Source organism: Bos grunniens, chromosome 29 (genome assembly GCF_055505025.1).
Source record: "Bos grunniens cultivar Pamir isolate PY7600 chromosome 29, Bosgru_T2T1.0, whole genome shotgun sequence".
Taxonomy (NCBI): domain Eukaryota; kingdom Metazoa; phylum Chordata; class Mammalia; order Artiodactyla; family Bovidae; genus Bos; species Bos grunniens.
Window position 1 is genome coordinate 6,281,717 of NC_141193.1, and position 13,200 is coordinate 6,294,916.

Genomic DNA, 13,200 nt, shown 5'->3' on the forward strand with positions numbered 1-13,200 from the left:
AGAAGGCACGGCCTGAGGCCGAGGGGACACGGAGTCCAGAGATGGCTGTGATAGGGTCGTCTGGTGTGCCCAGTGGCACAGGAGTGGTGAAGGCGATGAGCGCAGGTGTTGGGAACCGGGTGGGTGGTGAGGCACGCAGCGGAAGGTAGGGGAGGCCTGGGGGAGACAGGCCGACTTGGGACTGGAAGAGCTTGTGTGAGGAGCACTCGGGAAGAGGTGCCCAGGAGGCACTTCCACGTGGGGTCTGGAGCTGGTGGCCAGGACAGGCCACCCCGGGACAGAGTGCTGGGTGAGGAGGAGGGGCCGGGTGACAGCCCCCGTCTTGCAGGGGTGGGAGGAGCCCCGGGGGAACCAGGGAGGAGGCAGAGGGGAGCGAAAAGTCTTGGAAGCTCAGGGAGAGGGCATCCCGGCGGGGGTGACTGGCAGGAGGAAGGTGGATTTAACTGGAAGCGGGGACGCGTGCTGCGTGTGGTGGTGGGGTCCCTGGAGGTTGGGGCCCCTTTGAGGAAGCATGGCGGGGAGGGGTGGTGCTGCAGGAAAGGCTGAATCCAAGGATCCCTGAGGAGTGGGGACATGGGACTCAGCACAGGCTCCAAGGCGAGCAGGGTAGGGGGGTGGGCTCAGGCCCCTGACGGCCTGGGGGCTCCGCCAAGAGCGGGGTGGGGTGGTGAGGCGGGGCAGGACCGCCACTTCACGGGGAGGCTTGCGCCGCAGCCTGGGGAGCCCTGCCCCCGGGGCGGCACGTCCAGCCCCTCCTGTCCCTGGCCAAACTGCATGGTGACACCCTCCCACCCGCTCTGTCCTGCAGACCAACATCCCCTTCCTGCAGAACGTGCTCAACAACCAGCAGTTCCTGGCAGGCACCGTGGACACGCAGTTCATCGATGAGAACCCAGAGCTGTTCCAGCTGCGGCCCGCACAGAACCGGGCCCAGAAGCTGCTGCACTACCTCGGTCCGCCCGAGTCTCCCTTCTCTCCCCACCAGATGCCTTGCTTCCGCCCCCACCCAGAGAGCCGCCTGGCCGCCCCACCCCATCCTCAGCCTGGCCACGCGCCTCCTCCTCTGCTTCATACCCCGACCCCGACCCCGACCCCGACCCCTCGCCCCTGCTCCTGATCTCAGAGGCTGCTTCTCCATCTGTGTGGCTGTCACTAGGTCCCCACTGCCTTGACCCAGGAGGCCCTGGCTCTGGAGAGGACAGGGGCCAGCTGGAGGACCCGGGGTCCTGGAGGAGTGCCCCCAGCCCCAGGCCCAGCCACTCTAACTTCTGCCCTTGACTCAGGCTTGGGCCAGCCTGCCCTGACCCTCGCCCACTCTCTCCCCAGGACACGTCATGGTGAATGGCCCAACTACTCCGATCCCCGTCAAGGCCAGCCCCAGCCCCACGGACCCCATCGTCCCCGTGGTGCCCATAGGTAGGTGAGATCCCTTCTGCCACCTCACAGCGGTGACACAGAGGCCGCCACTTGCAGGGTGGGTGCTAATGCCCCGCTCTGCCCTAGGCCCACCCCCAACGGGTTTCAGAGACATCCTGCTACGGGAGGGGCCCGAGGGCTTTGCTCGAGCGGTGCGGAACCATGAGGGGCTGCTGCTGATGGACACGACCTTCAGGGACGCCCACCAGTCACTGCTGGCCACTCGAGTGCGCACCCACGATCTCAAAAAGATCTCCCCCTACGTTGCCCACAGCTTCAACAAACTCTTCAGCATAGAGAACTGGGGAGGTAGGCTGGAAGAGGGAGGGGTGTGGGCCCCACAGTGCAGGCGGGTCACTCTCTGGGACAAGCTGGAGGTGGGAACCCTGGGGGAATCCGTGGGAACTGAACAAGGCAAGGCGTTCGCGGGTTTAGCAAATGGTGACCCGTGTCCCTTCTCCTGGACCTGGTGCCGGACCTGAGGTCACAGAGCTGAAACCCTGGCAGCTCAGGGTGAGAGAGGAGATGCCAGCCTGTTGGCGCGCTGTGGCACAGAGAAGGGGGGTAAGGGCTGTGAGGGGGGCGCAGAGAGGACACTGTGAGCCCGAGTGGTCCCAAGGGGCCAGCAAAGGAAAGTCTGCAGGGGTCAGGGCCAGGATGTGAGGGACCCTGATGGGCAGGGCGCTGTTAAGACCGGAGTCGCAGGCTGCAGGGCGTGGTGGGGCCTCCAGGACGCGAGGGACCCTGATGGGCAGGGTGCTGTCAGGACAGGAGGCCCAGGCTGCGGGGCGTGGCAGGGCCCCCAGGATGCGAGGGACCCTGATGGGCAGGGCGCTGTCAGGACTGGAGGCCCAGGCCGCGGGGCGTGGCGGGGCCCCCGGGACGAGAGGGGCTGACCTGGGCCTCTTGGTCTCGGTGCAGGAGCCACCTTTGACGTCGCCATGCGCTTCCTGTACGAGTGCCCCTGGCGACGGCTGCAGGAGCTCCGGGAGCTCGTCCCCAACATCCCATTCCAGATGCTGCTTCGGGGGGCCAACGCCGTGGGCTACACCAACTACCCCGACAATGTGGTCTTCAAGTGAGCCTGGGCGGGGTGTGTCATTCGGGCCCCGGTGCGAGGCCTGTGCACCCCACAGTGGGCCGGAAACCAAGCCTCTCAGTAGCTGTGCCCAGCCAGGGCGGCAAACGAGAGAACTGGGAGGGCTCCAGGGAGGCCCCCGGAGGGCAGACGAGCCCCAGCGCACGTGTGCAGAGCTGCGGCTGGAACCCAGGCCTCCGTCTCCTCAGCCTGCCATGCCTTGGCAAAGCAAACAATCCCCAGTAGTCCTTCTGACTCGGGCAGACGGAGCTGCACTGCACGTGACTGGCACCGGGCGGCTCTGCTGCTTGCCGGATGCTGCTCGGGTGACCCCCCCTGGCCCAGGCTGCCCCAGAGAGGCTTATCCACGCCATGGACATGCCCTGGTGCCCCCGCCAGACCCGGCCCTTATCTCACTCCCCAGGGCCTGCAAGAGGGCCAGGAGCCGGCAAAGGATGTGCTGAGGGGGTGGGCTGGCGCTAACCCTGAGCACTCCTACCACTCAGGTTCTGCGAGGTGGCCAAGGAGAATGGCATGGACATCTTCCGGGTCTTTGACTCCCTCAACTACCTGCCCAACCTGCTGCTGGGCATGGAGGCGGCGGGCAGTGCTGGTGGCGTGGTGGAGGCCGCCATCTCCTACACGGGTGACGTGTCCGACCCCAGCCGCACCAAGTACTCGCTGCAGTACTACATGGGCTTGGCCGAGGAGCTGGTGCGAGCCGGCACCCACATCCTGTGCATCAAGGTGCCCGCCCAGCCCACCCCTGGGAGCCTGCCCCCTGCCCCGCCTCCCCGCTGTGACGCTCCTCACCCCCGCCGGGCACACTGCGTGCCCGCCCCTCACTGTCTCCTCCCCGCTCCCCTCAGGACATGGCTGGGCTGCTGAAGCCCACGGCCTGCACCATGCTGGTCAGCTCCCTCCGGGACCGCTTCCCTGACCTCCCGCTGCACATCCACACCCACGACACGTCAGGGGCGGGCGTGGCAGCCATGCTGGCCTGTGCTCACGCAGGGGCTGATGTGGTGGATGTGGCGGCTGACTCCATGTCTGGAATGACATCACAGCCCAGCATGGGGGCCTTGGTGGCCTGTACCCGAGGGACACCCCTGGACACAGGTAGGCACAGCCACAGCCCTGCCCGTCCTGGAGGTCAGGGTGGCCTCTCCAGGCCAGGCCTTCCATCACCCACGTCTGCGATGGGGCCTGATTGACCTGGGGCCCCAGGAGGGGCCTCTGGGACTCAGCACACCCGAGCCTCCCCCTCTGGTGTCCCTGCAGGCGTGCCCCTGGAGCGTGTGTTCGACTACAGCGAGTACTGGGAGGGGGCCCGGGGGCTGTACGCGGCCTTTGACTGCACAGCCACCATGAAGTCTGGCAACTCGGACGTGTACGAGAACGAGATCCCAGGGGGCCAGTACACCAACCTGCACTTCCAGGCGCACAGCATGGGGCTCGGCTCCAAGTTCAAGGAGGTCAAGAAGGCCTACGTGGAGGCCAACCAGATGCTGGGCGACCTCATCAAGGTGAGCCAGGCGCGCCCACCCTTGCCGCGGGGTCTCCGTAAGGTGCCTGGCCCCCTAAACCCAGGGGTCCCCTCTCCTCAGGTGACGCCCTCCTCCAAGATCGTGGGGGACCTGGCCCAGTTCATGGTGCAGAACGGGCTGACCCGAGCCGAGGCTGAAGCGCAGGCAGAGGAGTTGTCCTTCCCCCGCTCGGTGGTGGAGTTCCTGCAGGGCTACATCGGCATCCCCCACGGGGGCTTCCCAGAGCCCCTTCGCTCCAAGGTCAGGAAGGCCCGGCTCCATGGTGGGGGGCGGCGCAGTGCAAGGGCGTCTGGGAGCCAGGCCTGACCATCCGCTCTGCATCCCAGGTGCTGAAAGACCTGCCGAGGGTGGAGGGCCGGCCAGGAGCCTCCCTCCCACCCCTGGACCTGCAGGCGCTGGAGAAGGAGCTGACGGAACGGCACGGGGAGGAGGTGACCCCGGAGGACGTGCTCTCAGCCGCCATGTACCCCGACGTCTTTGCCCACTTCAAGGACTTCACTGCCACCTTCGGCCCCCTGGACAGCCTCAATACGCGCCTCTTCCTGCAGGGACCCAAGATTGCAGAGGAGTTTGAGGTCAGTGGCTCTGGCACCTACCTGCGCTGCACAGCGGCCACCCCTAGGGACCCCAGCACTTCCAGGGTGCCAGGGCTCTGATGTGCCTGTCCCTTGGCCTCGTGAGCTGGGGGTTCACACAATACCCTTAAGAGACTGGGGAGCTAGGTCTTTACAAGTGTGGAGCTCAGACTCGGGGAGGTGGGCGGCCTGCCTGGGACTGGGTCAGGGGCTGCTCTCCTCGCCTGCCCCTTGCCCCGCCCAGCTCTGAGCCTCCTGGCGGCCTCCCTGCAGGTGGAGCTGGAGCGAGGCAAGACGCTGCACATCAAAGCCTTGGCCATAAGTGACCTCAACCGGGCGGGCCAGAGGCAGGTCTTCTTCGAGCTCAACGGACAGCTGCGGTCCATCCTGGTCAAGGACACCCAGGCCATGAAGGTACAGCTGCCCCGGGCCAGCCAGGTGGTGGGGACGGGCAGGGCTGAGGCCTCACGTGCTGTCCGCCCTGCCTGCAGGAGATGCACTTCCACCCCAAGGCCCTGAAGGACGTCAAGGGCCAGATTGGGGCACCCATGCCCGGGAAGGTGATAGACATCAAGGTGGCAGCAGGGGCCAAGGTGACCAAGGGCCAACCCCTGTGTGTGCTCAGCGCCATGAAGATGGAGACTGTAGTGACCTCGCCCGTGGAGGGCACTGTCCGCAAGGTCCACGTGACTAAGGACATGACGCTGGAGGGTGACGACCTCATCCTGGAGATCGAGTGACCACGCTGAGACTGGCAGCCTGACCATCCCCGCCCCTGCCTTCAGGACACTGTGCTGCCAGGGCAGGCCCAGGCCGGCCAGTGCCCGAGGCCAGGAAGGCCTGGCCCTGCAGCTCCTGTCCGCGGCTCTTCACGGCAGGACAGACTGCCTGTGGCGGTCCATTCCCACCTCCCACCATCTGTGCTTTCCCTGCGGTCGACAGTCGCTCACGTATTCATCTCCTGCCAAATAAGGGTCCCCTCCTTGCTGGAGACTGCAGGTGGGCGTGCAGGTGGGCCTGGGGCCCGTGGGAGCAGACCTAGGGGTGCTACCTCCTGCAGGGGAGACCTGAGGCCCAGGTTGAAGAACTTTGCTCAATAAAACTGGCTTCCCCGCCCTCCACTCTGGGTCTTAGTGCCACTGAGCACAGGCAGCAGGGCTGCCCCAGACGCGAGTGGGGGGCTGTCCCCTCCTCCTAGGAAGGCGCCGAGGACACCAGTGACGACTGTCAGCCGCTCAGTCATGTCTGCCTCTGACCCCACAGACCGTAGCCCACCAGCCTCCTCTGTCCATGGGATTCTCCAGGCAAGAATACTGGAGTGGGTTGCCATTACCTTCTCCAGGGGATCTTCCCCACCCAGGGATCAAACCCTGGCCTTGAATCAGGTCTCCTGCACTGCAGGTGGATTCTTAAGTGCCTGTTGTATACACACCCCAAATGGGGTGTTAGCTAGTTACTAAGAGCCTGGGCTGGGCAAGGGGTTGTTCTACATACTTAACACCTATTAACTCAAGGAGTCAACTTTTGCCCATTTTATAGACGCAGAAATGGAATCACAGGCAGGTTAAATAACTTGTCCAGGACCCACAGCTGGTAAGAGGCAGCGTTCAAGCCCAGGCTGTTGGTAGACTTGCTTCTCAACTACACACTGCTTTATTCCCCTGGGAAGCAGGGACTAACTTCCCATCCGATTCAGAATTAGATGCAGATGCGCCTTCTGGAGACAGACAAGACCCTTGGGTGTGGGAAGCTCAGGAGCACTGGATTGAGCCCTAGGGTCTAGCCCTGTCCACACCCCCCACAACCAGGCCTCAGGAGACCCCCGAGCCCATCCCACAGTGCCCTCACCTGGGGGGGGACAGCAGCCCCGCCTGCCTGGGTCACTAATGTGCCCCCACAGGGAGGTCAGGAAGTGAGTCGTGGTGGGGTGGGGCCCGGGCAGTTCCTGAGCAGACGTGGAGGGACAGCCCCAGCCTGACCTCAGGGCCCGGCCCCTGCCAGCACCTGCCAAGAGTGCTGAGGGCTGCTCCGAGGCTCCGGGCTGGGCCTGAACTGCCTCTTCTGGACTCTCAGATCCCAAACATGCCCTCTGAAACCCGCCTGTGCACAATTCCTTGGCTTCCTTGACAATGGTTACACAGGCTTGGGGAGAGAAAAATTCACGAGCGAGGTCAGTACACGCCTGTCACAAGGCCCGTTCAGCGCCAGTATAGTCATAGCCAACCTGGGGGCACCCTGGGGAGTGACGTACATCCAAATCCTTTTCTTCAACTGCCAGCCTCAGGGAAGGGGACTCACGACAACCTCAAGTCTAGAATGGGACCTAAAGAGATAATACTCTATCACGAATGTTTTTAGAAAGTGTGTGTGGCGGGGAGAGGTGTCCTAGAGGCAGAGGAATAAGAACATAAGGACCATTCTAAAAACAAGAGGAAGAGCAAATAAAATACTGCCAGGTTCTAGAAAGAGCCCTGAGTTACAGCGTTGCTGGGCAGGGCTGCGCATGCTCTCTGGGCCTTTGCTCTGGGTTCCTCCAGGGGCCAAAGGAGCACAGCGCGTGGCAGAGTGAGGTGGAGAGCGCCAGAAGGGCCACCCCTCCCCGCTGCCTGGGCGGACTCCTCTTCGGGTTAGACTTGCTTCCTCTGTGGCGTGAGGCTGGCAGATGCCGGGAGGTCCTGGTGGAAGGCCCGCAGTGGACGATCCACCCTCTGAGGCTGGAGGCTCCATCGCTGGGGGCAGGGCACGGGCCCAACTCTGACCCGGGTAGAAGGCAGTGGCCCAGATGAGCTGAGCCTGCACGTGCCACCTAGTCCCGCATGGTGAGGACCCGGGGCCTGGCTCAGGAAGCACACTGCAGACTGAGGGCAGCCAGAGGCCCCCATCCTGTCCAGGGCTCCAGGGACCCAGGCACAGGCGGACCTGCCTAGAGGTTAGTGTTCAGGGCAGGCTGGGGGCACGGGGCATATTCCCAAGACTCCACACAGACTAATCCCCAAAGGTCCAAGGCCATGTTACCCAAGTTAAATCTCTTTAATATCCCAATACAAAGTCCTGATGCAAAAAGACAATGAGAAAACCCTGGGAAGTTGGGGGGTTTCTGTAAATTCCACCCCCGAGCAGCTTTTCAGAGGCAGGGGGGACAGAGCAGCTCAGGGAAGCAGCAGTCCCAGGTGAGGCAGGAGTGCTCGGCTCCAGGGCCCAGCCCCGTGGCCCCTCACTCCCGGCTGCTCCTCGACCCTTTCAGGAGGGGCCACATCCTGGGATGTCTGCTCCTTTCTCTTGGTCCCTGGGATTCAACTAGCTCTGGCTTCAATCCCCTACAAAAATTCCTGAGTTCTCGGGGCCTCCCGCCAGCTCCTCCCCTGAAGTTCCCCTTGACGGGGAGGGGCTGGGAAGCCTGTGAGAGTTCATAGGAGTGTGTACGGAGCGTGGGTCAGGAGCACAGGGGAGCCTCTGAGTCCCCTGCCCGCTCCAAAAGCACACAAAGGGGAAGGCTGCCGTAGAGCTTAGGGTCCGTGAGGGGCTGGAGCAGAAGCAGGAAGAGTCCCACACCCAGGGCATAGCCTGCCAGCAGGGGCCGCCTCTGCGGATGCTCCAGGGCTGCACACACGGCAGGAAAGCCCATGTAATTGCAGAAGGAGTGGCAGAGAACCGGCCCAATCAGGTGTCCTGGGAAGGGGAGACAGAGAAGCTCATGGAGCAGCCCCACTACCTCCCCAGGCCCTTCCAGGGCTAAGACCCTCATCCCCCGAAACAGGAGATCAACAGCCACCCATCCACCCTCACACACGGCCTCTGCTTCCACCTCTCAAACCGCACCAGGCAGAGGACCCTGGCTCAGCCTGTCTCAAGGACTGTGGGAGAAGAAAACTTGTTGCTCCTAGAACAAACAGATTCCCGTTTTCCCACCCACTCCTGTGGGCCCTTGAGCCCCAGGGGACCCGTGAGAGACTGAGACCAACCTGTGCGGATGAAGAGGAAAGCAGTGTAGGCACCGAAGACAGCTGTGTAGGAGAACTGGAACGCTGGAGACGGGGAGGCCTCGAGTGACCACACCTGCATGCCCTTCCTGCCCCAGCACTGCACACCCATCAGCCAGAGACACCCCCTTCCCCTGGCTGCCTGCCCCAACACCTAGGCTGTTCTTTACACCCCAAGCCCGTGGTCAGCAGCCCCTCCAATACTAGAGCCCTCAGTTCCCAACTCTTCCTCCAGAGTGACTATCAGGGGCACCCTCACACACCCAACCCAGGACTGCCCCAGGCCAGCTCTCTAGGACTCACCTGCAGACAGAAAGATGCTCCCCACACTGCTCTGGCGGAAACGAAGCTGCTCAAAAATGTGGTGAAAATGGGCTGAGAGGAAGATGAGAACCAGGTCACACTCCTCCCAGCCTGCTGGACAGGCCCTCCCCTGGCCCCCATTTCCCATTCTTGGTTCCCTGCTAGGACCATCTCAACAGGACCAGGCACAACAAACTCACCAACTCCAAAGAAGAGTGGGCAGGTGAACACAGCAGGGCCCAGGCCTGTGCACGGCGCTAACATGGGCAGCATGCAGGCCCGGAACACCAGCTCCTCTGTCAGGGGGGCGATCACTTGGTTTCGCAGCCAACGCATGTCTGTGAGGCAGCGGGCCCAGGAGCGAGGGGCTAGGGAGGGGATTCAAGACAAGCCATGAGAGACTAGCTGTTGAACCAAGTGACCCAGAGGCCTCAAGGGCCCCTCTCCCACAACCTTCCCTGGCCATAAATACTTGGGAGAACAGATTAACATTCAAACTTTATCAGACCTAGTATAAAACAATATCTCAAGGAAAATGAAAGGGAAAAGCAATAGTAGCTGAGGCAAAGTGTCCTGACAGTAAATTCTGGAACCATCAAAATTTGCCCAAGACCAGCTCTCTTTTAGGAAACCAAGGTCAAGGGAAGCAACGGACAAGCTTTCTTGTGCATCCCAAATACTGCTAGGGGTTCCTACAGGCTTCACTGGACATTAGGAACTAACTCCTAGAGGCCACCCAATATGTGTTCCCATTTTACTGGTGAGAAACAGAACATCTCAGGTCCCACCATAGTGCACTGATCCCTTCTCGTCATTATCCTGGACTGCCTACTTTTTCCCTTGGCCCTGAGGACTCACCTAGGACAAACTTCAGGCCATCTGCCAGGTCACAGGGGCAATCCATGGAAAGCTGCATCAGTGGGCCCAAGAAAACATAGTGCACTGATCCCTTCTCCTCATTATCCTGGACTGCCTACTTTTTCCCTTGGCCCTGAGGACTCACCTAGGACAACCTTCAGGCCATCTGCCAGGTCACAGGGGCAATCCATGGAAAGCTGCATCAGTGGGCCCAAGAAAAGGATCTGAGGACAGAAAAACAGGAGCGATCAAAGGAAAGGCTCATAATCCACTGCCCTTGTGGATTGTCCAGACACAGCCTCAGATTTCAAGCTTCCTGTTTTCTGCCAGGATTTCCCACCTATGCATACCCGAGGGCCCTGGGCCATCTCACAATTCTTGTCTCTCATCAATCAACAGCTGGGCACAATCAGGATTAGGAAAAAAAGGAGGGTCTCACTAACGAAGAGCAGAGAAGGAAAGATACAGCACGAGCACTCACCATGGTCAGCAGCAGGGGCAGCAGCGCTGCTGGGAAAATGCCCTCCAGCCTGAATCCCATCAGGGTGAGCAGGGATGTGCCTGGCTGAGCCACAGGAAAGGGGGCATCAGTCTCGCTCCCTCCCCTAGAGTCCCGAGATCGCTCGCCCGCCGCCCTCTGCCCCGCCTCCCTCGCACCTGGATGCCTGTAAGTTCCCTCCAGAGTAGCACGCAGAGGGGCGAGAGACTTGACACCACCAGGACACTGGTGAAGCGCCGCTTTATGACTGCAGGATGGTCCCTAAGAAGGAGGCAGTAAGTTCAGAGGACCCACGGCCACCCTTGAAGGCGCGGCCCCGCCCTCTGTCCGCCAAGTCCCGCCCACAGCCCCGCCCCGTGGAGGCGCGGATTCCGGCAGCGCGCGCAGCCCCCGCACCTGGGCAACTCGCTCTTCCAGACGTAGAGGCTGCCCACGTAGGAGCAGGCGAGGCTGAGACAAGAGAACACAGACACCCAGCAGCACAGCCCGGGGCCTGGACCGCCCAGAGCCGCCGACTCGGGCTGCCGCTCTGGCCGCGACACCGACAGCAGGCGAAACCCGTCCCCGCCCAGCGCCGCCATCGCGCCTGGACCCGCGGCGCGCCGCAGTGACGCGATCCCGCGCCTGCCGGAAGCGTGGCTGACGTCATCCGACGGCGCGGTCCCCGGCCCCGCCCCCGACTCCGCCCCCACACTGAAGCAGAAGCTGCGCGTGCGGAGCAGGTTTATTGAAAAACACAGAACAGGCGACCCGGGTGGCGGCTGGGTGGGCGTGGAGGCGCGGGGAAGGGGGCAGGTTCAGGGCCCAGGCCCAGAACTCAGCCATTCGGACAGATTGGAAATTTCCTGCAGCCATAGCGCGTCCTGCAGGAGGAAAGGGGACCCGGGTGAGGACCCCTCGGCCGTGGCCGGGTCCCCGCCCTCCCGACTCGACCTTAGCTCGGTTACCTCCAGGCCGCTCCCGGAGCCCGTCCTGCTTCTGCTAAAGGTCAGCGGGGCCGCGGTGGGCTCGGCGCGGCGCGAGGCGGCCTCTGAAGGGTTCAAGGCCCCAGCAGAGCGGAAGGCCCGCGTCGCCTCCATGCCTTGGCTGCCTCTCTTAAGCCTCTTGTTTTCTGTTTGCTCGCCGGTCCCTAGGAGAAAACAAACCCGCTCATCTCACTCCCCTGTCCTGTGCTTGGGGAAACCTGGGAGAAAGGGAGGAGTTAGATTCAGACTCTCTTAGCTCTCCCACCTCAGAACCCTTTCATCTGGTCCTGTCCGCATTAAAACTTGGCAGCACCGGGTCTACAGGATCAGGCTGAGGCTGCACATTGGCTTCGGGTCTCCCTGTCCCCACAGAGCTGGGCCTGGGAAGACATCTGGGATTGAACCAAGCCCTTACTTGGGGCTCGCACCAAGTCGGTCACTTGACACGTTCCTCGTGGAGTCTGCACCATCCAGCTCCTCCCTACTTGCCGGAAAGCCTGGCCTCACCTCTCTCCCCCTTTGTTGCTCAGGCTTCAGTTGGCAGTGCAAACTTTAAGTTTGCATCTATAGCGTTTGGATCTATAGCTTCTTCCTGAGCAGGTCCTGGGAACGTAGATCAACAAGCTGTTCCCTAGGTGCAGCTCACAGGTACTAGGAAGGGTGCAGTAGTGTGTACAAAGTCCAGGGGGTAAAACAGAAAGAAGCTGTTAACCATCTCTGTAAGTGAAGAATGGTTTCCTTGAGGAGATGTCTGAGCTGGGTTTTGAAGGATGAAGAGAAATACACTGGACTGACAGGTAGAGGAAGGGAATTGGCTGAAAGAGGCAAACACGCAAATGCATTAAGCAGTATCCTACATAAAATGCAAGATGGGGATTCAAGGAGATGAATCTGAATGGGTCAGTGGGAATCAGGGCAGGCTAAGAAATGGATTTTTATTTATAGGAAACTGGAAGGCAGTGAAGACTTTTAAACATGAGGTACATTGTTAATTTTGTATTTCAGAATGATCATTTGTCAAACATGTGGCTTAGAGTCAAGTTAGAGGAGGGAAGACCTCAAGAGCCCAGAAGTGAAGGCAGTGAGGATGGAGGAGTCAGAAGTATTCATAAGGCTGAATCGACAGGCCTTGGTGGTAGACTGGATGTGAATCATTAGAATGAAGGCCATCTCACATGAATCTCAGGATTCTAATGTGAAAAACTAGATATGTCGACTGTGGTGCTACTAATCCTGACACAGACTAAAGAAAGAAGAACTGATCTTGGGTGTGTGTGCAGAGGGCAAGATACCAGGAGAGAGGAAGTTGACCATATGGGCCACCATATGGAGCAGACAGGTCTCCATCTAAGGCTCAGGAGAGACCTGGACTTGTCATACCAACTGATGAGTCTCGTTCCCAGAGGCAGCGGTCAGTGCCTGGGATGGAAGAGAGCAGCTAGGGAGGGGGTGTGGTGTGAGCACTGTTTGGGGGTGGCCAGAGGAAGCTAGTCAAAGAGAAAAGGTAAGCGATGAGGAGAACCTGGTGCATCACAGTCTCACAGTGCCAAGTGCTGCAAATAGTCCAGGTATGATACAGATAAATGCACAATCAATTTGGTAATTAAGAGGCCTTCCCAAACGAGAGCCGTGCAGTTCAGAGGCACAGGAAAAGCAGTGCCCTGGCTTAGAGAGGGAACAAGAGAGAGAGACGGAAACAGAATGCAGCTTGCTCCTTTGAGAATCCTGATTGCGGCGTGAGGGGATGGTGGGAGAAGGTCAAGATCAGGGCGATGTCCTTCTGAAGATGGACCTCCTGATGGAGAGAACTCAGAAAAGGAGCTGAAGGTGCGGAAGGAATAACTGATGGCACCAAGAAAATAGGAGTAATGCCCCCTGAAGGGGTGGGCCCTGTGCTGATAAGGGTCTGGCAGTGGGCGGAGTACAAGTTGGGTGAGTTTCATGCAAAGATGGGTTCGATAAAGGACAGAAATGGTATG

At 60.9% G+C, this 13,200-nt stretch overlaps 3 protein-coding genes across 26 annotated transcripts in view; 1 reads left to right on the forward strand and 2 right to left on the reverse strand.

Annotated features, from left to right (window-relative positions):
* The window catches only part of PC (pyruvate carboxylase), a 102,770-nt gene extending 97,033 nt beyond the window's left edge, over positions 1–5,737 (forward strand). For all 13 annotated transcript variants that reach the window (XM_086385643.1, XM_086385641.1, XM_086385645.1 and 10 more), the window contains 11 exons: positions 809–953; positions 1,327–1,416; positions 1,504–1,725; positions 2,338–2,494; positions 3,001–3,241; positions 3,364–3,613; positions 3,776–4,020; positions 4,102–4,281; positions 4,368–4,616; positions 4,890–5,030; positions 5,108–5,737. In XM_086385643.1, coding sequence (XP_086241769.1) covers positions 809–953; positions 1,327–1,416; positions 1,504–1,725; positions 2,338–2,494; positions 3,001–3,241; positions 3,364–3,613; positions 3,776–4,020; positions 4,102–4,281; positions 4,368–4,616; positions 4,890–5,030; positions 5,108–5,356 — 2,169 coding nt within the window. In that variant the 3' untranslated portion in view covers positions 5,357–5,737. The remainder of the gene's footprint in view (positions 1–808; positions 954–1,326; positions 1,417–1,503; positions 1,726–2,337; positions 2,495–3,000; positions 3,242–3,363; positions 3,614–3,775; positions 4,021–4,101; positions 4,282–4,367; positions 4,617–4,889; positions 5,031–5,107) is intronic.
* Positions 5,738–7,627: 1,890 nt separating this feature from the next.
* RCE1 (Ras converting CAAX endopeptidase 1) lies at positions 7,628–10,844 on the reverse strand. Of its 11 annotated transcripts, none has more exons than XM_086385664.1 (8): positions 10,653–10,844; positions 10,415–10,517; positions 10,239–10,318; positions 9,903–9,981; positions 9,100–9,267; positions 8,900–8,945; positions 8,579–8,641; positions 7,628–8,285 (listed from the first exon to the last, which is right to left on the reverse strand). In XM_086385664.1, the coding sequence occupies exons 3-8, from the start codon at positions 10,296–10,298 to the stop codon at positions 8,123–8,125; spliced, it is 579 nt and encodes a 192-aa protein (XP_086241790.1). In that variant the 5' UTR covers positions 10,299–10,318; positions 10,415–10,517; positions 10,653–10,844; the 3' UTR covers positions 7,628–8,122. The 11 variants fall into 11 exon arrangements, with proteins under 11 accessions (XP_086241790.1, XP_086241785.1, XP_086241789.1 ...); XM_086385659.1 differs by having other exon boundaries at positions 8,900–8,971; XM_086385663.1 differs by having other exon boundaries at positions 8,900–8,971; positions 9,758–9,981.
* A 118-nt stretch (positions 10,845–10,962) lies between these two features.
* TOP6BL (TOP6B like initiator of meiotic double strand breaks) overlaps positions 10,963–13,200 on the reverse strand; it is an 87,886-nt gene continuing 85,648 nt past the window's right edge. The window contains exons 6-7 of one of the 2 annotated variants that reach the window (XM_086385654.1): positions 11,204–11,385; positions 10,963–11,119 (exon numbers count right to left, since the gene is read on the reverse strand). In XM_086385654.1, the coding sequence (XP_086241780.1) occupies positions 11,054–11,119; positions 11,204–11,385 (248 nt within the window). In that variant the 3' untranslated portion in view covers positions 10,963–11,053. Of the gene's footprint in view, positions 11,386–13,200 lie in introns of both variants that reach the window. The other variant, XM_086385653.1, reaches the window with a different exon arrangement.

Coding starts and splice junctions, on each gene's coding strand:
- RCE1 (XM_086385655.1), bottom strand. CDS start 10,837: ATGGCGGCGCTGGGCGGGGACGGGTTTCGCCTGCTGTCGGTGTCGCGG. Junction 10,323..10,414: donor GGGAACTTACAGGCATCCAG/GTGCGAGGGAGG, acceptor CCTGTGGCTCAG/CCAGGCACATCCCTGCTCAC. Junction 8,972..9,099: donor CCCACTCTTCTTTGGAGTTG/GTGAGTTTGTTG, acceptor TCTTCCTCTCAG/CCCATTTTCACCACATTTTT.